The following is a 23,839-nucleotide window of genomic DNA, read 5'->3' on the forward strand; positions in this document are numbered from 1 at the left end:
GTCGACGCGTGAAAAGAAAACTTGAAGTCAAACGTCGGATACGGTACAGGTGGGATTGTACATGGCGCTGGACGGGGAGTGAACAGTAACAGTGGTCGCATATGTTGCACCGTGAACCAGGCCTGCTCTCAGTCAGTCAGTCAGGTCAGGTTTTTTCTTTTTCTTCTAAATGAGAAATCCCCTGCTGTTAAACGCCTCTATAAGTGACGCATTCATTGTTGATCAGCCCCCCCCCCCCTCCCCATCTCTCTAGGCCTATAATAGACTAGGCTACGGTTCTACCTTACCTTCCATCCAGTACCGGCCGAGTCCACGTCGAAACCGGGACGATGACTCACTTACAGGCGGGCTTGTCCCCGGAGACCCTGGAGAAAGCCAAGGTGGAGCTGAAAGAGAACCCGGACACGTTACACACGGACATCCAGGAGGTCCGGGACATGATCATCACCCGTCCAGACATCGGCTTCCTCAGGACAGACGACCCGTTCATCCTCCGGTTCCTCCGAGCGCGGAAATTTAACCATTTCGAGGCTTTCCGCCTCTTGGCCCAGTACTTTGAGTACCGCCAGCAGAACCTGGATATGTTCAAAAACCTCAAACCCACAGACCCGGGTATCAAGCAGGCTCTGAAAGACGGGTTTCCCGGGGTGTTATCCAACTTGGACCGATACGGGAGGAAAATTCTGGTCCTGTTCGCCGCCAACTGGGACCAGAGCAGGTACGGTCCGTCAGGTGTCAGAGCTGTCCGTTCAGCACCACCGTCACGTTACCTGACACTTTTAATAACAACGACACAACTCTCACTACACTTCTACACAACTCTCACTACACAACTCTCACTATACAACTCTTCTCGTTGTGATGTTGTCGCCTCACGGCCACGACTATCCCGTGTTGATATATGGCCCAAGAGTTTAACTCTTAACCCCAGAGATAACGCTGTCAGACACCGCTTCATATCTCACAGACAGTCAATGCAGGGCTGGAGACGACACATCCAGAAGCTTCAGACCTCTGCTGAAACAGATACAGCCATGAGCGCCACAGCGTACTTTAATGTACAGGGTTGGTTTGTGTTTGACTGTATGGTCACTATCTCACTCAGTGACGTCACTCTCATACACTGTCAGACTCCTCTTTGAGAAACCCTAACCCAGGGGAGGCTGGTGGCGGTAGAAGTCGGAGGACGGGCTCAGTGTAATGCATGGAATGGGTATGTTTGATACCATTCTTGATTCCGTTCCATACATTACAATGAACCCATCCTCCGATTTCTACCGCCACCAGCCTCCCCTCACCCTAACTCTAACCAATAATAGGATTGGTCTTAAGCAATAACAGGATATCAATCAGCACATGGCAAATATCAGAAGCACATAGCAGGCAATCAATATAAAAGAGGAGAGATATGTGAAGTACGGTGTCACAGCCATCTCGGCAATAACACACACATGACAAACAATAACAATAACACACACATGACAAACAATAATAATAACACACACATGACAAACAATAACAATGAAGCTTTAGCACTGAGTCTGAATCCGCTGTCCCTCCACCTCTATCTGACTGTACTAAGACTCCACCCAGAGTCTTCACCACTCTTGGTATTGTTCAATACATATTCCCCTTTATTGCACATAACTTTTTTTTTTATTTTTTATAAATTGGAGTGTTACAATTTCTTTAGCTGTGTAGTTCTATTAATACCAATGTCTGGTCTAAATCTCATGTGAATAGCTGCAATGGAAATATGTTGAATTAAAAAGGTGTTGATGTGTTGAATACTTATTTCCCCCACTGTATATCCTATATATCGATATACTATATGTATATATACTGAAATAGATACTTCTTCCCCTTAACTCTGCCTCACACAACAGTCACGTAATTCTTACACAACGTAACTTATCTTACGTCAAAACAGGCGGTCAGACGCGGGTATAGCCAGGTAATACCACCCCCCAGATCTGTCTGCAGAAACAACCCCCAGAGTGTAATCATGTGGAGCGAGGGTAGTGCAATACATATATGTACGTATATACAATATATCTATATACTGAGGTTTAACCTCTTAACTCTGCCTCACCAAAGGTATACTTAAGCAATATCACACGAGAGGGAGTGCTGTTGAACTTCAAATGGACTGTTGCCTAGTAACCTGAACACAAACAATGTAGTCTAATTAACGGTCATTTAGTAGAACATCTGTGCGGCGGAGTGATACATATAGTTAAAAGTCCCAGTGCTGTTATACTGTGTATCAGCACTCATGGAATGCCTCTTGTCCAATCAAATTACTTGGTCGGAACTAACTGTTGTATCAGTCATCCCCTTAACTCACCTGTAGGTTACGTTTGTCTGTGGGCCTATACTAAGACTTATCCTGCTACCTGTCTCACATGTAGGTATACTAGTATCCTGGTACCTGTCTCACCTGTAGGTGTACATTTACCTGTCTCACATGTAGGTGTACATTTACCTGTCTCACCTGTAGGTATACGTTTACCTGTCTCACCTGTAGGTGTACGTTTACCTGTCTCACATGTAGGTATATACGTTTACCTGTCTCACATGTAGGTATATACGTTTACCTGTCTCACATGTAGGTATACGTTTACCTGTCTCACATGTAGGTGTACGTTTACCTGTCTCACATGTAGGTATACATTTACCTGTCTCACCTGTAGGTATACATTTACCTGTCTCACCTGTAGGTGTACATTTACCTGTCTCACCTGTAGGTGTACGTTTACCTGTCTCACCTGTAGGTGTACGTTTACCTGTCTCACATGTAGGTGTACGTTTACCTGTCTCACCTGTAGATGTATGTTTACCTGTCTCACCTGTAGGTACCTGTCTCACCTGTAGGTGTACGTTTACCTGTCTCACCTGTAGGTGTACGTTTACCTGTCTCACCTGTAAGTGTACGACCTGTCTCACATGTAGGTGCCTGTCTCACCTGTAGGTATATACGTTTACCTGTCTCACCTGTAGGTGTACGTTTACCTATCTCACATGTAGGTATATGTTTACCTGTCTCACCTGTAGGTATATACGTTTCCCTGTCTCACATGCAGGTATACGTTTACCTGTCTCACCTGTAGATGTACGTTTACCTGTCTCACCTGTAGGTGTACGTTTACCTGTCTCACCTGTAGGTGTACGTTAACCTGTCTCACCTGTAGGTGTACGTTTACCCGTCTCACATGTAGGTGTACGTTTACCTGTCTCACCTGTAAGTGTACGTTTACCTGTCTCACATGTAGGTGCCTGTCTCACCTGTAGGTATATACATTTACCTGTCTCACATGTAGGTATACGTTCGTGGACATCCTGCGGGCCATCCTGCTGTCGTTGGAGTCCATGATCGAGGACGCAGAGCTGCAGGTGAACGGCTTCGTGTTGATCATCGACTGGAGCAACTTCACTTTCAAACAGGCGTCTAAGCTGACGCCCAGCATGCTGCGTCTGGCCATCGAGGGCCTACAGGTAAACACAGCTGCTCTCCTCCATAGACGGCTTACAGGTGACCAACAACAGCTCTCATCTGTTCACAGACAAACGCACGCACACACACACACACACACACACACACACAAACACACGCACACGCACACACACACATACACACGCGCGCGCACGCGTACCTCAGTTTACTCCCAACAATCGATATGTATACATATGTATATACTGTATGTAGAGAGAGAGGAGAGACCTTGGTGTTTCCAGACTGTGCTATCAGACTGTACTATCAGACTGTGCTATCAGACTGTGTTATCAGACTGTGCTATCAGACTGTGCTATCGCAAGTGTTTGGTGCAGTTTGGTACAGAGATAGCTAGGCCAAACGACTATCAATGAAAACACCAGTGCACTGTTCATAGAGGCCTTTTCCCGAGCCCCCTCCAAAACGTCTATTTCAACCTCAGTAAATGACCTACATGATTACACCTTAAAAATCATAAAAACCATTGACAATATCGCACCCATTAGGTCCATCGCACCCATTAGATCCAAATACATCTCTGGGAAGCAAAAAGCTCTGCTTCATCCGTAAAGACCCCAAACAGAGAATGTCGTAAAGGAGAGTGGAGATGGAGAAAAACAAACCTTCAAGTCCATTGTGATATCTATAATGAGAATCTTAAAAACTATAAACTTAGTAAGTAAGTAAGTAAGTAAAGCTTTATTTATATAGTGCCTTTCGTACATGAAATGCAACTCAAAGCGCAAACTTAGAAATAAGAAACGCCAGACAATCATTTCTCTCGAAGATCATAAACAATAATATCAATAACGGCCACATCCTTTTCAAAACTGTTGACAGACTAACAAATCCCCCAACACCCATTGCTCAGGAATTTAGTAAGTGCAATGAGCTTGCATCCTTTTTTAACAATAAATTAGAAACCATTAGACAAGGCGTTAGCTCTTCTGTGTCAGCCATGAAAAACATGTCTCCATTAACACCCCAAATAGGGCCGAAATAACAACCATGTCACAATTTAACACCATCGATTACAAGACCCTAGATAAAATCATGTCACGTCTTAAACCATCTACCTGTGCCCTTGATGTCTTGCCAACAAGCTTTTTAAAAAACATATTTAGCTGCGTGGCAGGTGAACTAATACAAATAATCAACATCTCCCTTTCATCAGGAATTTCCCCTGAAATCCTGAAAACTGCAGTTATTAAGCTTTTACTAAAACAGAACGGCCTAGACACATTTGTACTAAAAACCTACAGACCAGGGACGTGCACAGACATTTGGAGGGGCTATTGCTCTAAAATGGAAAAAGGGCACCACCCCCCCATGCTAGAACCTGCAAATCCACCCCTACCCCACATAGAAACCCAACACGAAATCACAAATGAATTTAAAAAATGTAAATTGTTTTACATTTTAAAGATGAATGATATTACAAAAACTTGCACTGTCAGTGCAAGTCAATACATCATTGCAGATATAAACTCTTTGAACTGGTGATTGAGAGTTGATATTGCTATTGAATACAATACATCATGTAGTGGAAATTCTAAATAGATTTTGCAAATTCAAATAATTGGAAATTGTATATACTTCATTCACTGTATCATATCAATGAATACCACAAAATATTATAAGAAGGTTATATCTAGTCATTTATGTAAAAAAAGAAAAATGGCCTACTTGTATACAGAACAATTTCAGCATGTTATATATGGAGGGTGTATCATGCCGTATTTAAATACAATACAAACATCGGAATGCAATACACACATCGGAATGGAATACACGTGTAACACCAAATACAATGCAAAAATACGGAATGTTTGTGCCAAAATAAAAGCAATGTGTATTACATTTGAGCGCAGCGTATTCCATTCGAGCATGTGTATTGTATTTGGTCACGAGTGTATTCCATTCTGCATGTGTATTACATTTGAGCGCAGCGTATTCCATTCGGTCATGAGTGTATTCCATTCTAGTGTCGGTGTACTCATTTGCATTGCTTTTCGATATCCCATGTAAATCCGATGTAATTTGCATTGTATTCCATTCCGATGTAGGTATTATGGCACCTACATCGGAATGGAATACAATGCAAATTAGTATCCGCCCATAGGTTCTGCCCTTTCCGGCCATAGGATTCGCGATGCCAACGATGACGACGAAGACCCATCTTTAAATACCACATTCACTCTTGGAAAATGTCACTACAGTTTCTGTAATAGCTTATTAATAAAGATTCGAAAAATTATGCTGACCATCGTATTATCTTAGTTTAATGTCATTTCAATGAATCATATAACTTTTATTTACAACAAGCACAACACAAAAATCGCTATTATGCACCGTCTTTGTCCGCGAATAACACCGGCTGTGGAGGTGGTACAAACTTTGCTAACTTCACCATCTGTCTACATTCATTTTGAGCCCTTAACCACCGCGCTGACACCCCGAGAAGTTATGCTTTTAACCGTAAACTCGATGAACCGGGAGTTCACCGGGCCGCTGCTGCTCGCAGCACCGCTTGTCCAGTTGACAGCGGGGGCAGAGAATATTTCTACCCCGGAATTCCATTCAAATGCCCGCGTCAGTCAGCCTTTTCCGTAGAAATACATCGCTCCGTTATATATCTAACGTTACATGTTTTAAGGCTGATCTGTGCATGATAGTGCTGCATTATGTTGATCTATTTATATCGATCTATAAACGCGGAGATTGGAGCCCCAGACAGCGCTGCACTCGTATCTATCAGCCTGTCTGTATAATGATGTCGTTGAATGCCGATGCTGTGGTACTGTGTTGAATGAACCATTCGCTGACTGTCTTAATAAATCAAGTACAGAGATTCCAACCCGTGTTGAACATTCTATTTCCTTGTCAAATCGTGTATGCTGTCATTGCTGTGCACCATGAGATGACAACGCATTTAAGATCACAATCCTCAATAGATTGATTCCATCGTTTTACCGACAAGAAGATTCTACAATCTATCAGCCTTTCCGTAGAAATACATCGCTCCCTGTATAACGATATATATCTAACGTTACATGTTTTAATAGTAAGGGCATTTTACCAGATATTTGACCAATCTGCGAAGTAAATCGTTACCAAGAAATTTCTTCACCAATGTGTTTCTAAAGGTGTGTAATAACATGTCCTAAAAGGTTGAAATTCAACACCTGTGGGAAACCTCATAAAAAACGGCTCAAAGTTGGGGTACCGATAACCGATTTTCGAAAATTCGAAAATGCTTAAATTGGACTTGAGTAACTTTTGAGGGGTCAAACTAGGCATTTTTCATGATTCTGAGTTGATTGCAAGCATTTATTTGTCACCAAGAGCACTTCCTGGTGCAACCCCCAAACCCCCCCCACCCCCATTGGTGGTTGGCATTCAAAGTGAGGAAGTTTGGAGGTAACAGGTAACATTAGACAACATTAGACAGCACCAGCAGCAGCAACCTCTTACTCTGTGGATCATGGACGGACACAATATATTGCTTTTAACTTCAGATACGTAAGTAATATCAACATCTTTTTCTTACAACTTGAAATGTTTCACTTCACTACACTGTTAATTTGCATACTCAACATAAAAGTTATAACTTTGCTTGCAGAGTTAAGGACAGTAAGGGGGACCAGGCGTTAGTCCGACCTCCCATTAGTCCGACCATTAGCCTTAAGGTTGGGGTTAGGGTTTCGGGTTAGGGCTAGGGACATTAAGTGGTTGGACTGGGTTATGGTTATGGTTAGGGTTAAGGTTAGGATTAGGGTTAAGGTTAGGGTTTTAGTGGTTAGTGGTCGGAACAAAGAGAGGTCGGAACAAAGAGAGGTCGGACTGACGCCACGCACCCACAGTAAGCAACATGATTAGCTAACGTTAATGGTAACTCCCACTAAAAGTTGTCATCACCAGCTTAACATTACTTGTTAGCTGGCTAACAGTAAGTTACGTGACGTTAGTTGTCAGACTCCCACGTGTGTATTACACTCCAAAAAGTACATCTGATTTATTTATTTTGTTAAATGCTAGCTGTCTGCTCCATTACCTACCTATAGGTTGACGTGGTGTAGCCTACTGCCTCAGAGATTTTTTTTGCTGTTTTCTTTACTGTAAAGCAGATCTCTTATTTTCCTCCTCAATACATTATATTTGAAAGCTATTCCTCCTCCACATGACAGATTTTGACTTAAATGTCACAAAAATATTTACTAACTACTAAATATTAAATATATATTTTCATTCTTGCAGTACTATGGATGAAGATGTTACTCCACCTCTACTCAAGTGCTTCATCTGTGAAGGCCCGCAGACGTCAGCTGAGAGGCTTATAGAAGGAACTCCTAAAGGCTACTCTACTTTATTGAAACAGGCAGAAGCGGTTGGGAATGCTACGATTTTGGAGCGTATGAAGGAGGACGAAAATAAGGAAAGACTTAGGTACCACAAAAAGTGTAAAAATTGTTTTTACAATAAGTTTGTCGAGGTCACCAAGAGGTCAGCTGAAGCAGCAACGGCAGAGAAAGAGCTAGCAAAAGTGAAGCGAAGACGCACTAGCCCTGAGTTCAGTGCATCAACTGCATGCAGTTCTACAAATAGACAGTCCGTTCATCTTCTGTACAAGAATGTTTGCATTCTTTGCAACCAACCCGCTCATCTCTACAAACATAATCCAGCAGATGCTAGAAAGAGATATAGAGTGCCTGATAATTTGACTGCAGATAGACTGAAAGCAAGCTTGCTGAAGACAGCACAGAGTCGTGGGGATGACTGGGGCACTGAAGTCCTTGGACGTCTGGAAGGGATAAATGACTTGGTAGCAGAAGAAACCTTGTACCATTTGCGCTGCAAACTTCTTTTTGAGAGGGGAGACCATTACTCCAAGACTGAAGATAAAGGACAAAGAAAGAGAGGACAGAAGAAAATTTATGATGAGCGAGAGGCTGTTTTTATTGAATTCTGCGAATGGCTAGACACAGAACTCGAGCATGGGGTGATGACGCTTGACCAAGTCCACGAAAAGCTGCAGGAGTTTGATCAGTCACCAGATAAGAGCCTCTCTTATTCAAAGAAATGGCTAAAGATGAAACTCCAAGAGAAATACCATGACACATTGTATTTCACATCACAAGAGAGAAGGGCAGATGTGCTCTGCCTCAAAGATGACACCAACAACATTCTGCGAGAGCATCATGTTAATCTTGAGCAAGGAGATGAGAAGACTCAGATCATAAAGACATCACTTAAGTTAATATGCAACGACATCGCCATGATTGATCTAGATCCAAAGTCATACCCCACTGCACACAGTATGGCTGATATCCAGAGTCAGCTGGCACTTGTTCCGGAGAGCCTCCAGATGTTTTTGAGAGAGCTAGTGAAGACCGATGAAAGAGTAGCTGTTTGGGGGCAGAATTTTATCAAGGCCTGTCGGCCTCGATCAGGAGTATTGCCATACCAGATGGGGCTTGCAATACAACTTGATCATAGATTTGGGTCAAAATGGATGATCAACAAGTTACACCGGCTGGGATACACTGAGTCTTACTCAGAGACACAAAACTACAAATACTGCTTCCTTAATGACAGGAACGGAGATGGCATCCCAGATACATCTGGCACTCTTGATACCATTGTGGAAGAAACTGATGACCAGATCGATGATGAGGTTGCAGTTGATGCCGCACTTGAGGCTCTATCAGTTCTGACAGCCAGTGAAAGTGACAATCAGGTGGTCTCCATGGAGGTTGGTGAAGCAAGTAATACAGTCACTCAGTTTGTTGGGGACAATATAGATTTAAATATTATCTCTATTCACGGAAACACCCCCTTTCATTCAATGGGTTGGATCAAAGTCACCACTCCGGCACCACCTTTGCCAGATCCGCAGACGACAGCAGCTGTCCACAGGGTGAAGTTAAATGCACTTGACAAAGCTAAGATCCTGAAGGGAGCTGAAGTGAAGATTCTTCCATTTACCAACAGGAAACAGATAGGAATCACCTCCATCATGTTTCTTCCCATCGCTGAGCTCTCCTCCTCTGTGACACACAACCAGCCACTCCTCACACCGGGTGATACACTCTGGGCAGCAGGGTGGGTGATCAAAGCCCAGGATCCTGACTTCCCACACTCCAACTGGAATGGCTGGATGAAGAGTATCCATGCAGATAATGTTAAGCAGAGCACGCAGATCGATTTCCTCCCAGTCATCGAAGGTGACCCTAATGACCACAACACCATCTTCACCACTCTCAAAGAGTGCATGCAGCTCTCTGCAGACAGGGTCACTATAGTAACGTTCGATCTTCCAATCTGGCTGAAGGCTGTGGACATCATAAAGCATGGCAATCTACCAGTCATTCCGAGGTTGGGCGGATTTCACCTGCTGAAGTCCTACCTTGGATCCATGGGTAACATCATGGAGGATTCTGGACTACTAGAGCTGATCCAGCTGATTTATCCAGGGAGTATGACAGCCAGCCACATCCTGGATGGGGGGTGTTTTGACAAGGCAATCCGTGCCCACCTCCTCATTGATGCAGCCATCTATCAGCACATCATGAAACATGCCTTCACTGAGGAGAAGCTTGGTGAAATGAGGACCTTAATGGAGAAGGTGGCTGATGGTAAGATGGGAGCCCGACACACAGATCCAGTAGTGGCACTGTTTGAACAAAGGTTTGAAGAAAACTTCAAAAGACTCGCTGAAGGAGGAAGAACGCCTACACTCTGGGTGCAGTACCACCACATGGTAGATGTGATCAAGACCTTCATCCGAAGTCAGCGGCTTGCAGACCACAAGGGGCACCTGTCCTGCATTGCTACCAGGATGCTGGACATCTTTGCAGCTGCGGGCCATTATCAATATGCCAAAGGTGCACGGCTGTACTGTCAACTTATGAAGGAACTTGAAACGTTGCCTGCTTACAAAGAGACCATAGAACGTTTCACTGCCCATGGAAACCATGTTGTCCGTTACTCCAGCCATGATTGGTCTGGCACCTGGTGTGACATCTGTATTGAGCAGACATTAATGAAGGCAGCCAAATCAGAAGGTGGACTGAGCAGAGGGAGGATGAGAAACAGTGATTCTGGCCACAAGTGCTGGGTGCTCACCCTCAGTCACTTCTCCAATGTCAACCAGTGCATGGAGGAAGATGTCAAGGAACATGCTCCACCCCACAGAGACCTTGCCAAAACACAGATGAAACGAGATGCGGAAGCAGTTGAACTTGCCCTCCAATGGTTTGAGGAGAACAACCCATTCAACCATGATCGAGACAAGGAGATGCTTGTATCTTTCTCTACAGGATTCACAAGCACAGGAGATGACCCAGTCAATGCTGAGAGAGCAGCTGAAGTAGGGAGAGAGATGCGGATTAAGCTGGATGGACAGTCAGTGACATCGACCATGGAGGTGAAGTCAAAGGTACAAGCCCTGTCATCACTCAGAAAGATTCCCAAGATCAACGAGAAGAAGATTCACCTTGACTCACTCAAGTTGTTCAACCAACTGATCATTTTTGCCCAACGGGATATGACAGTTGAGACAAGCTTGGAGTATGAGCTGACTCCCGTCCCATTGTCCCTTTTCAGTAACAAAGATCAGAAAATGAACAAGGCGAACAAGGCAGGCTTTTCCAAGACTAGCCTGAAGGAGTTAACTGATCCACTTGAACTCACTAACCAACCCTGCTCCACTTTGGTGGTTGATGGCGGATGGCTTCTCTACATGGTGACGTGGGAACAAGGTCAGACTTGGCAGGAGATTGGCAACAGTTACCTAAGCTACGTGCAGTGTCATGGCCGTAACTCTCAAAGGATCATTGTGGTCTTTGATGGCTATAACAGATCGCCAAAAGATCATGACCACATCCGACGTACCAAGAAGTCAGAAGTCTGCTGTGACCTCCAGATTCGACCGGATATGATACACTGGACACCAAGAGCGAAGTTCTTGGACAACACTCATAACAAGAGTGAGCTCATTCACCTCCTCTCTTCAACATTCAGAAAAATTCACATCACCGTGGAGCAGAGTGACAATGATGCTGACACTTTGATTGTGAGAGAGGCATTGGCTGCTGCTACAGATGGCTCTGTTGAGGTCAGTAACATTTGTGTAGGTATTTTACTTGCATTAGCTATGACTACTTTAAAAGAAGAGTTTTGACTATTTTTATATATTTTCACATAGTTGAACCATCGCTTTTGTCAGAGCTGGGGAGCAGCCAACCCCTGCCAGGAAAACATCTGCAGGCATCTTGACCTCTGCAAGAGACTGGCAGCTGTTGGTTGACCTTGAACATCAGCTGAAGTTCCCCAGCCACATTGTAGTCACCACCCTGCGACCAGACATTGTTTTCTTGTCTGAGTCCACCAGGCAAGCAGTGCTGCTGGAACTGACAGTCCCGTGGGAAGACCGCTTGGAAGAAGCCTTTGAGAGGAAGCTCTCCAAGTACGCGGTATTGGTCAGTGACTGCCAGCAGGCTGGTTGGAGAGCGAGGTGTTTCCCAGTAGAGGTTGGTTGCAGAGGATTTGCAGCCCGTTCCTTGGCCAGAGCCTTCAGCAGTTTGGGCATCGATGGAGAGAGAAAGAGGAGAGCCATCCGCAGTACCACCAATGCAGCAGAGAGAGCCTCTAGATGGCTGTGGCTCAAAAGAGGAGAGCCATGGAGTCATGGTAGCTAGTTAGCCATCTGGACACAAACTGGGGTCTGATCAGCCCCAGCTGGGTCACCGGGAGGAGGGTGTATGATGTTGAAAGACCCGAAACGCCCGATGATTCCAGGAACATCACTGAAGATGTGTCCAGAGGCATCAGTAGATGTATGTACATAACATGCATTGCATATCTTCTTCTATTTTCAGTTGCGGGCAGAAGACGCAGACGTGCTGGCAATGCTGGTGCACCATAGCTCAAGCACCAACCACCCACTCTTCTTAACCACATCGAAGGGCTCTTATGATGTCAAGAGGATCCGAGAAGCTCTCTGAGATAGAAAGAGACGCTACCTGCTCTTTTGTCACGCCTTCACTGGGTGTGATACGGTTTCTGCTATCGCTGGCCATGGGAAAACAACTCTGTTTGACAGGTAATAATAATAATATTATATCATAATGAAATATTTGTATATTGAAATATCTGAAACAAACCTTGAAGTGCATTCTTTTACAGGTTTTGTGCAGGGGACATCGACGAACATATGGACATCTTCCTTGACATACACGCTACCAAGGATGCAGTGATTCAGGCTGGTACTAGGATCTTACAGTACATTCACCATGGGCCAGGTACTACTCTGGGTGCAATTCGATACAACATGTTCTCGCGAAAGGCAGCGGCTGGGCTGATCAAACCAGAAACTCTACCTCCAACAGAGGGTGCAGCTGCACAGCATTCTCTCCGTGCCTACCTACAGACCCGGGACTGGATCCTTCTACAGAGCATGTCTCTGGACCCCAGTGACTATGGATGGACATTAGGTGTTCATGGTTACGAGCCAGTTCCAACCTTAGACCCCATGGCTCCTGACGAGCTACTCCAGTTCACAAGCTGCAATTGTAACGGAGATTGCAGCAACCGGCGATGCAGCTGCAAGAAAAATGTTGTCAAGTGCATCTCAGCATGTGGAGTTTGTAAAGGCATTACATGCAAGAATGGTATTCATGATGTTGTTGAAGAAAACTCAAACATTGACTCCTGAAGCATTTGACCTATGGTGGATCAGTATTTGCTCTGAGTATTATGCAGCTAATTTAAATAAATGTATATGTAAATGGCAAAAAGGGCGTGGAAGTTTCTCTACCAGGAAGTGGTCTTGGTGACAAATAAATGCTTGCAATCAACTCAGAATCATGAAAAATGCCTAGTTTGACCCCTCAAAAGTTACTCAAGTCCAATTTAAGCATTTTCGAATTTTCGAAAATCGGTTATCGGTACCCCAACTTTGAGCAGTTTTTTATGAGGTGAGGAGTTGAATTTCAACCTTTTAGTACATGTTATTACACACCTTTAGAAACACATTGGTGAAGAACATGTTTGGTAACGATTTACTTCGCAGATTTTCACATGTTTCCCTTACTATAAATACCGGCGAGACTAATTAACTAGTTAGCCTTCCAATTTCTACTATTTACTATATAATACTAAAGAAAGGGTATACAAATGAGTGGGGAAGCTGGACCAAGTAAGAAACCAATAATGTACAGCTTCCATCCAGAATGGGAGGAGGACTTTTTTACACAATGTGATATTGGAAGTGCGTCTGTCTGATCTGCAGATCTACGATGGCTGTTAGAAGAAGGGAAATGTGGCAAAAGAGCGAAAACGTACGGCTGCAACGATAGCTTCTTATCGCGTCAGTCACGTTCTTGTTAAACACAAGAAGAAAACAAAGACGGCGAAATTGTGAAAAAGCGTTTCTCGAGGCTGCAGATTGCCTTTTCGATGACAGATCCACAGTGGCTGATGACACCTTGCAACCAGCTCCTACAGCCCTGACTACTAGAAACTAGCTGCCTCCTCCCAGTGCCAGGTCTCCCACTAAGGTAGAGAAATGCATTTATTTCCTCCTTTCAAACTAGGGAATTACCTGTTTTGTATCTGGTTTACTTTTCTGTTTGTTGGATCAGTAGTTGGCTATGGTACTGCAGACTGGCTGTCAGTGTGTGAGTGAGAGAAATGGAGGTGTGTGTGTGTGTAAGAGAGAGAGAGAGAGAGAGAGGGGGGGGGGGGGAGAGAGTGAGGGAGGGTTTGTGCTATGGCTCCCTATGCAGACTGGCAAATGTGTGTGTGTGTGTGTGTGTGTGTGTGTGTGTGTGTGTGTGTGTATGTGTGTGTGTGTCTGTGTCTGTGTCTGTGTGTGTGTGTGTGTGTGAGTGAGAATAGCAAAGAGGGAGGGTTTGTGATGGTCTTCTCCTGTGTGGCTGTGTGACAGAGAGAGAGAAAGTGTATTGTACTATGCAGGCTGGGAACTGTGTGTGTGTGTGTGTGTGTTTGTAGTACGTGCGTGTACGTTTGCGATGTTTAAACTAGACTGGTAGATCTTGGCAGACTGGCTACTTGAAAAGTAGATCTTGGTTAAAAAAAGTGTGGGCACCCCTGCCTTATACCATACCACCATACCAGAACATCACAGCAGGAACAACCTATCTCAAAAAAGCGATCGTATTGTAACCAGTCCGGAAAGCTCTCTGTCGCTTACCAATAATCGAACCTAGAGAAATCAGCTACGAATGTCCCCTCCCCTCGCAGGTTCATTACAGTATATTACATAAATGTATTACTGTTAAGTGTTGTTGTGGATGTTATCCCTAGTGCCATTCTGAGGTTAGCATTGCGATGTGTTCGTCTTAACGTTTACAAACTAAAATATACGATCGCTTTTTTGTGATATGTTGCTCCTCTGATGTCCTGGAAACGAACACATAAGCACTCCGAACAGCTGTCAGCGTCTTTTGTTGCTATAGGAAACCACTACTCTGTCTGCTTGCGATTGATCAGCTGTCAGCAGTGTTATTACGGGTACGTTCGTAAATGCACGAACGGTCAGTTTGCTCGGGCAAAACCGTGTTTTCAGTCAGAGCACCCATCTCTGAGCGCTCCCAGAGCGCAGAGCTCTGAACTTTGGAACGTTGTTATGTTTTGATATGAGAAATTCGAACTAAGTGGTCAGTTTATGAAAATAATACCATAGAATACTAAATAAAATATTTAAATAATAGCCCCCTAGCGTTTGCCGCCATATTGTGACACCACCCCCCCCCCCCAAAGTCCAATCAAAAATGAATAAATATTAGCATCATAAAACAGCAATTTGGCGAAATGCAACACCAGTACACTTAAAAAACGAACAATGTTAGTTGTAATATACAGTTTTGTAGCCTACTGTTTGTTCTGCACCGGACATGTGTGAAATCGCTGCTGTGTTATTGTTGTTCTGTGATATAACACAGAATATTAGTCAACATTAATATTCAGGGAAGAAAATAAGCCTACTTTTTTTGATGGGGGGCGGTAAGAGACCTGGATAATGGACAGGGGGGCGCTGGCCCAAAAAAGGTTGAGAACCACTGCTCTAAACCATCACGTCCCTGTATCTCTTCTCTACAGAACCACACTAATGTAATGGAGTAAATGGACATAAGGTAACTACGTTAGCATGCTGCTGCAAGGTTGTTATTAGCCTTGGTTCATGTAACGTTAGCATGATAGCATAAAGTTAATATAAGGCAATGTTACGCCACGTGATGCAAATGTTACAAGCTGCACATTATTCAAAGTACAAGTGGATTTGTTTTTTATTTTTTTATTCACAGGGCATTTGTTATTATCTCTTTTATATTTGTTATTATCTCTTTTATATTTGTTATTATCTCCAGAACTTCCGGAAGGGCTTTCCGTCGCTTTAGGAAGACTAAATTGGTCTAACAACTGTACTAATTATCAATAAACATTTTTAAAAGAAAAGTCTTTCCAGAGGGGCGACTCAGCCAATCAGGGTAAACGGGCTGTTGCCCGGGCAACAATAGCCTGTACCTGTGCACGTCCTTGCTACAGACCCATATCAAACCTTTCTCTACAGGAAAAATTATTGAAATAGTTGCCCATAATCAACTTAGCAATTATCTGACCCAAAATGATCTCTTCGAAGATTGTCAATCAGCCCCCTTTCGCCCTACATAGCCTTGAAACCCTAACATGTTTCCTACATCATAAAAAAGAACAACATTGCCTACCACAACTATGCGGATGACACTCAAATCTACATAGCCCTCTCACCGAACGACTATAGTCCCATCGACAATCTCTGTAATTGCATTGAACAAATAAACTCCTGGATGACAAAAAACTTCCTCCAGCTAAACAAGGACAAAACGGAGATCATTGTGTTCGGGGCACCTAACAAAACATCGAAAATCATTCCAAAACTTGATTCTCTCTCTCTTCAAGCTAAAAAACAGGTCAGAAATCTTGGTGTAATTCTAGACTCCGATCTTAACTTCAACAGCCACATAAACTCGATAACTAAACCAGCCTAGTATCACCTGAAAAACATAACAAGAATGAGAGGTTTCATGTCCAAACAAGACCTTGAAAAGCTCATCTATGCATTCGTTTCGAGTAGACTTGATTATTGGGTTAGGTTCTGTTCTGGTTCTGTTCATAAATTGCAGCTCATCCAAAACGCCGCTGCTAGGGTCCAAACAAAAACAACGAACTTTGAACACATTACACCAATCCTGAGATCTCTACACTGGCTACCAGTCTCTCAGAGAATTTAATTCAAAGTACTCCTAATTGTATACAAATCACAAAATGGTGTTGGACCAAAATACATATCAGATCTCCTCCCACCCTATATTCCAGCAAGGCCCCTAAGGTCAGCTGAGACTAATCAGCTAATCATTCCAAGAGTGAAAACAAAACACAGTGCAGCAGCTTTTAGTCACTCTGCCGCATGCTCCTGGAACAAACTCCCTGAAGAAATGAAACAGGCCCAAACCCCCCAAAAATATATAAATCTAAGTTAAAAACGTTCATGTTTTGAACAGATTAAACACTAACACTTCTATCCATGTCTTTTTATTCATTTCTATTATCTTCATTCATTATCTTATTAAATGTTTATGTATATATATATATATATTCTATCATTTTACTTTTATTTTATTTTAATCTGTTTACTATTCTCCTCTTGATGTCTTTTTTTTAATGCTGTATGTAAAGCACTTTGAATTGCCCCAGTTTGAAATGTGCTTTACAAATAAACTTGCATTGCCTAAAGCCGAGCAGTTCCCCATGCGTAGCGTTGCGTAGCGTTGCGTAGCGTTGCGTAGCGCTGCTGCCCCGGGAGGCTGTTATAGTCAAGTGGGCAGGTGGAGCTTGAGTCCTCTAATCAGCTGCTCGGCACGTCACAACTGTGTACCACTCATCTATGACCTTACTGGGGGTTAGTCCTTCGGTGTTCAGCTGCAGTATTCTGGGTTCGAGGTCAGCAGACCTCTCCCCCGGCTGCTGCCGAACACCAGCCCGGGTGAGGGGCCCTGGTTGGCAAACTTTGTTTTGCTTCTTGCCTTTCGCAGTCATTAGCTACTTACGGGGGGCACCACGAGAAGGTGTTTGCCACGCCACATCAACATGCACGGATGCTGAATGCTCTCTATTCGCTTGGTGATTCGCAGTTCGCACAAGGTTTTCCACTTGTTGTGAGCTTAGAGTTCACTAGCTTTAGAGACCTAGTCTCGACGAAGCCTTGCACATTGTGACAGGATGCCTGCGTCCTACCCCCGTGGACAACCTTCCCATCCTAGCAGGCATCCAGCCCGCAGGCCTCCGCCGCATGGGAGCCACAGCACGTCTCGCCTGCCGGGCCATGGAGCTTAATAACCATCTGCTCCATGATAGGCTCACTATAACAGCGGAGCCCTCCCGGCGTCTCAAGTCGAGACACCCATTTGTGCCTACCGCACAGGATCTCAGGCAGCAATGCAGAGATCTTAACATCAGTGCGGCAGGATGGGCGGATTATATGTGGCGCGCGGAGTGGGAGGCAAACACCTCCAAGCTCCGCGACCACATCCCAGTCACCGGCCCTGAGCCCCTCGGGATGGACCTGCCAAGGCTATCCTGGGTGAGGCTCAATCGTCTCCGGACCGGCGTCGGGCGTTTCCGCTCATCAATGCACAGATGGGGCTTGGCCCCAAATGCGTCGTGCGAGTGTGGCGCAGAGGACCAAACCTCAGACCATGTTATCCTGGATTGCCCGGTGCACCACCCACCCAACGGGATGCATGGTCTGTCGGTATTAGATGACAAGACGATGACGTGGCTTCTGGAGGGGTGTCCAGAAATATAGCCCGGGTGAGCCCCTCAACCAGGTCTCGGGTGGTAAAAGGGTAGCCCCTCGGCCTCGAGCCTGGTGGAGTGGAGAGGAAAACAACTACCCATACGCCGAAGAAGAATCTATGACCTCTCACTGAAGAAAGATTCGCTCTCTCTCTCTCTGTCCCTTTCTCTCTCTCTCTTTCTCTATCTCTCTCTCACTCTCTCTGTCTATCTCTCTCTCTCTGTGTCTATCTCTCTCTCTCTGTGTCTATCTCTCTCTCTCTCTGTGTCTATCTCTCTCTCTCTCTCTCCGTCTCTCTCTCTATCACTTCTCTCTGAAGAGGGTCATTTGAAATGCAGAACAGGTGGATAATGCCTCTGTCTGTTTTGTTTACAGTACCGGTGGGTTGTGTGATGCCTGCAAGCTTCAGACGACTTCTTCTGACCCGTAGTCAGTCTGACCCGTGGTACCTCAGTGGCTCAGTGGAAGTTGCTTTGGATAATATATTATCAACTGATGCTCTGACAGGAATACAGATCCTCTGTTCTGTAGCCTACAGCCCTGTCTGCTCAGGGTCCAGACCCAGACCCAGGAGAGATGGATGTCTAATAACAAAGCGCATCAAGAAATTGTTCTGGACGTTTTGAGCCAAATGTCAGCAAATTCCAGTAGGTCCAAAGTTTAGTAGGTCATCATTAATAATAATAATACACTTTATTTCAAACAATCGTTCATACAAGTTAAACCCAACAGAAAGTTTGGTGACACTTGGTAGCTGTGTGAATGATACTGTCTGTATGCATTCATAATGCTTTTTTATAACAGACACAACTTTGGATGACATGAATATAAATTGTGCAGCAATAAAAAGCCCAGAAGATATCCTGCTAATAGTGCCTGATACTCCCAATGCTGCTGCTCTCAAATCACGAGAGGTGTGTGTGTGTGTGTGTGTGTGTGTGTGTGTGTGTGTGAGTGTGAGTGTGTGTGAGCCCACTTGACCCATAGCAGTTGGGGTGTTGGGGTGTTGTGCATTGTGGTCCTCTGGTGTGTTAAAGGACATTATGTGTGTGTGTGTGTGTGTGTGTGTGTGTGTGTGTGTGTGTGAGTGAGTGTGTGTGAGCCCACTTGACCCAGAGAAGCCCGAAGTGTGTGTGTGTGTGTTGTGGTCTTCTGGTGTGTTAAATTACATTGAGCGATGATCGTGTCATATGCTGCTAGATCTCATGATTCACTAGACTGTCACCCAGGGCCTGTGTGTGTGTGTGTGTGTGTGTGTGTGTGTGTGTGTGTGTGTGTGTGAGTGAGGTGTGTGTACGTGTTGTGCATCTCTGAGCATCTCAGCTAGTTTATAATTACCTATGCTGTGTGTGTGTGTCTGTGTATGTGTGTGTGTGTGTGTGTGTGTATGTGAGTCAGGTGTGTGTACATGTTTGTGTGTGTGTGTGTGTGCATCATCTCTGAGCATCGTATGTGTGTGTGTCAGGTGTGTGTATGTGTGTGTGTGTGTGTGTGTGTGTCAGGTGTGTGTATGTGTGTGTGTGTGTGTGTGTGTGCACTTGGTGTGTGTGCACTTGGTTCCTCTGAAGGAAGCTTTACAAGGATAAACAGTATCCCAGTCAGCAAGACCACTGTGGGCCAGATTCGGTCTTGTGGTGGCACATATGGCTGGGTGCCGGAAACGGCAAGTATTACATGAGCCAGACCTGGGGCCTCATTTGTAAAAATGTACTTGAACGTCATCTTTAACTTGCACGTAAGCACATTTTTCTAAATGGACGTAAGCATCATTTATAAAACGGGCTGCGCTTGTTTAAAATTGCGTACGTCTGTCGTACGTACTTCCGTCTCTAAATAACAAATATACTTGAAATTGAACGCAGGTGAATGAGCTTTGTATTTACGCCCTGTGATAGCGGCTCAATTATAGCGGCTCAATTAAGCCAAGTGCTACAAACAACACCTGGGGGGTATTCCACGTACGTTGATTAGTATATCGTGATTGGGATTCAAGCCTCAGGTGATTCCTCGAACGAGGATCAGCCTTGTGTCATCAGTGTTCACAGAACACCGGCTTAGAAATCCTCGATATGGGCGCGTGCACGCAGACATAAAGAGCCCTGAAGAGTCGAACTGTCGAAATGAAGATACTACACTCCACAGCGGTCCTACTTTTTGGGCAGCACTCCTACTTATTGATCTTTATGAAGACGAAAAATAAGATGTAAAATAGTGCAATACTGCCGCAATTAACAAGGCGAGGGAAATTATTTGGCAAGAAATTGCTGACCGATTAAATGCGTAGGTCATACTAGCCCCAGTTATTGTTATATGTTCATATTTTAATAAATTAATATTTACTACTGTGGTGATATTATCATCATATAGTCATACTGTCATCATGGCATAGTGGTATTGACCGCTGTGGTATTGACCGCTGCCATAGTATTTATTCGTCATTTTAAGACGGTGGTTCAAATCCCTCTTCTGACACACTTTTTACTGCATTTCGTTGTCTGAATCTAATCTAAAATCTCATCTAAAAAAGTATGTAGGCTATAAAATAATGGTGCAGGCTAATTTACAAGAACTGACACGATTACAATGGTGTTTGAAGCCTTTCTGAGTAGTAAATGATGTTCTTCTAACTGGACCCTGGATTTGGCATAGATTATTTTTTCTTATGATTACTGATGGATAGATGATTCACTTAGACAGATATATATATATATATATGTATATATATATATGTATATATATATATATATATATATATATATTGTAAATCGATTTGCATGAAGGCTCAGGTTCAATGTAAAAAAACAAAACAAACATTACATTACATCAAGTATCAAACCGACAACCTTCGGACCTCTAGCTGGCTGCCTTAACCCCTGCGCCAACCACACCTCTGTGATGATGGCAATGCAAGTTCATAGACATACCTTTTTATATACAGTACTTTTTTATTTATCTATCTATCTATCACACTTTCAAAATATCAAGTTATCTATCACACAATCAAACTATCTATCTATCTATCTCGTAAAAAGTTGGAACTAATATTTCCTAAAAGACTTGACGGAACTGTCGTTCGGGAGACATTTTTGACGCACGTATTACCTAAACCAGCCTCTAAACCTGCTCGCGACCAGAATTACTCAACCAAGCAGCGAATTATTTGAGCCACATTGATGGAACCGAATGCAAGCTGAAATTAGCGCCCGGATCTGATTTATACCTGGATCTGATTTAAACCTGGATCAGAGTTAAACCTGGATCAGAGTTAAACCTGGATCTGATTTAAACCTGGATCAGAGTTAAACCTGGATCAGAGTTAAACCTGGATCAGAGTTAAACCTGGATCTGATTTAAACCTGGATCAGAGTTAAACCTGGATCAGAGTTAATCGCGCTTCTAGGAATCGGCCCCAGAGGAATCACAATGAATCTTGCCTTCATCACGCCTCAATTTAGAATGATTACACCATACAATAGTAAGTGAGTAAGTAAGTAAACCTTTATTTATATAGCGCCTTTCGTACATGAAATGCAACTCAAAGCACTACAATAGCCTAATGGCATATAAAGGAAGACTGAAATACAATCATAAACATCAGTTCCCTTTAAATCTTGAATTAAACAAATGTTCTCGGCTGATAACATAGTTAATTTTCACTTTGCATGAATTACAGTAGGCATTAACGTGTTCGAGTGCGGCTCACATGCCTGTAATAACTCTGCATAACCAGTAGGAAATGTGCGTACGTCAAGTCAAGACCTGACGTAGAGCTACAATCGTTTCCACGGTCAAATTGACTCACGTTGAAATTGTATAAATCACTACTTTGACGTGGTTTTCTACGTACGCCACGGGTAAGATCACATTTGATCCAAAGTACTTTCTATAAATGAGGCCCCTGGTCCGTATGTGAGGGGCTGGCTCTGGCTGAGAGGCAGCACTTTGCTGTGGACCAGACCTTGTCTGAGGGATGTGGTCCTGATATGTTCTTGTCCCATCTCTGGTCTGAGTGTGGTTGTGACCTGAGCCACAGCTGGCCAACGTCTGGCCTTTTCACGGCAAAAATGCGGCTCAGGAATGACAGCCAGAGCCGGCCCACCACCGGCCCCGGGGGACGCAGTTGTACCAGCTGGGCGACATCGGAGCGACGGTAGAAGACAGACCTGGGCCAGATCTGGGCCGTGAACCATGCGGTACCTTTCTGACCTCGTCCTCAGCTGTCTGTTGCTGTTGTGAGAGCTAGTATCCAGAACACAGACCCGGGACATGAGGTTTCATTAGGTATTGGCAGAGGCAGAGGGAGAGGCAGAGATGAAGACCAGTGGTTTGGCACCAGGGTATTCTTGGCAAATCAATACCAGCAAACAAATGTTTCAGCGTAACTAGAACAAACCCTGCTGCCCTTGGTTTCCACTAGCTCTGCTTTCTTTTGTTAGCCCACTGTTCTCTCTCTCTCTCTCTCTCTCTCTCTCTCTCTCTCTCTCTCTCTCTCCGTGCTGTTGCTTCCTTTCTCACTCTCTCTCCTCCCTCTCTTTCTCCTCTCTTCTTCTCACTCTCTCCCTCTCTCTTTCATCTCTTTCCCTCTCCTCTTTCCCCCTCTCTTTCTCTCTCTTTCTCTCTCTTTCTCTCTCCTTCTCTCATCCCTTCCCCCTCCTCCTCTCTCTCCCCTCCCCTCCACCTCCACTCTTCCTCTCTCTCCTTCTCTCTTTCTCTCTCTCTCCCCCCCCCCCCCCTCTCTCTCTCGTTCTCCTTGTCTTTTGTTCCTCTGCAGTCAACCCGAGAAACAACCCGTGTTCATCAGCCAATCAGGACAGCACAGTCCTACTCATCCCACCCCACACTGAGTTTCCGTGGCAACCTGTCAGTCGGCCATGCTATGTGTGTGTGTTGTGTGTTGTGTGTGTGACCATGCTCCAGATGGGCTCGACAAGAGACAAACACACTCCCGCCTTCCTCTCTGAATATGGATCGTCACTGTTACGCTTTCTATTGGTTCCTATCTCTTTCTATTGGTTCCTATCTCTTTCTATTGTTTTTCAGACAGTGTGGAGTGGGAGAAATCAAAATATCGGAAAATATACATATATTAACATTTCCAATAGCCTACATTTACAGCCATGTATACGTCCAGGTTGTATATTGCCTTTCTTAGACTTCGCCAAGAATTTTTTTTTTTATAATAAAGCAACCCAGTCCAAGAATTCATATTTCATTGTGCCTGAATGTCTTCAGCATTGACAGACCAGCAGCCATTAACAGAGCCCTCATCCATCACACGTTATTAGACGTTATCACATTCTCTTGTGCAACCAGATTTAATGTGGCTGCGTCTAATGTGGCCCTCATCAGTTTTAGTAATGATGATGAGAGAGGGAGGTTGTCAGGGAAATGATTTAGAAAGAGAGTGAGGGGGAGAGAGAGAGAAAGAGAAAGAGAGGGAGAGAGAGAGAGAGAGTCAGAGAGAGAAAGAGAGACTGAGAGAGAGA

General features: G+C 44.2%; 1 protein-coding gene across 1 annotated transcript in view; it reads left to right on the forward strand.

The window, feature by feature from the left end:
• Positions 1-329: 329 nt before the first annotated feature.
• Positions 330-23,839, forward strand: part of clvs2 (clavesin 2) — a gene marked incomplete at both ends in the record, with an annotated part of 91,452 nt that continues 67,942 nt past the window's right edge. The window contains 2 exons of the mRNA XM_080533279.1: positions 330-718; positions 3,321-3,495. Coding sequence (XP_080389405.1) covers positions 330-718; positions 3,321-3,495 — 564 coding nt within the window. The remainder of the gene's footprint in view (positions 719-3,320; positions 3,496-23,839) is intronic.

This window comes from Nansenia antarctica (assembly GCF_963989245.1).
Source record: "Nansenia antarctica genome assembly, chromosome: 6".
NCBI lineage: Eukaryota > Metazoa > Chordata > Actinopteri > Argentiniformes > Microstomatidae > Nansenia > Nansenia antarctica.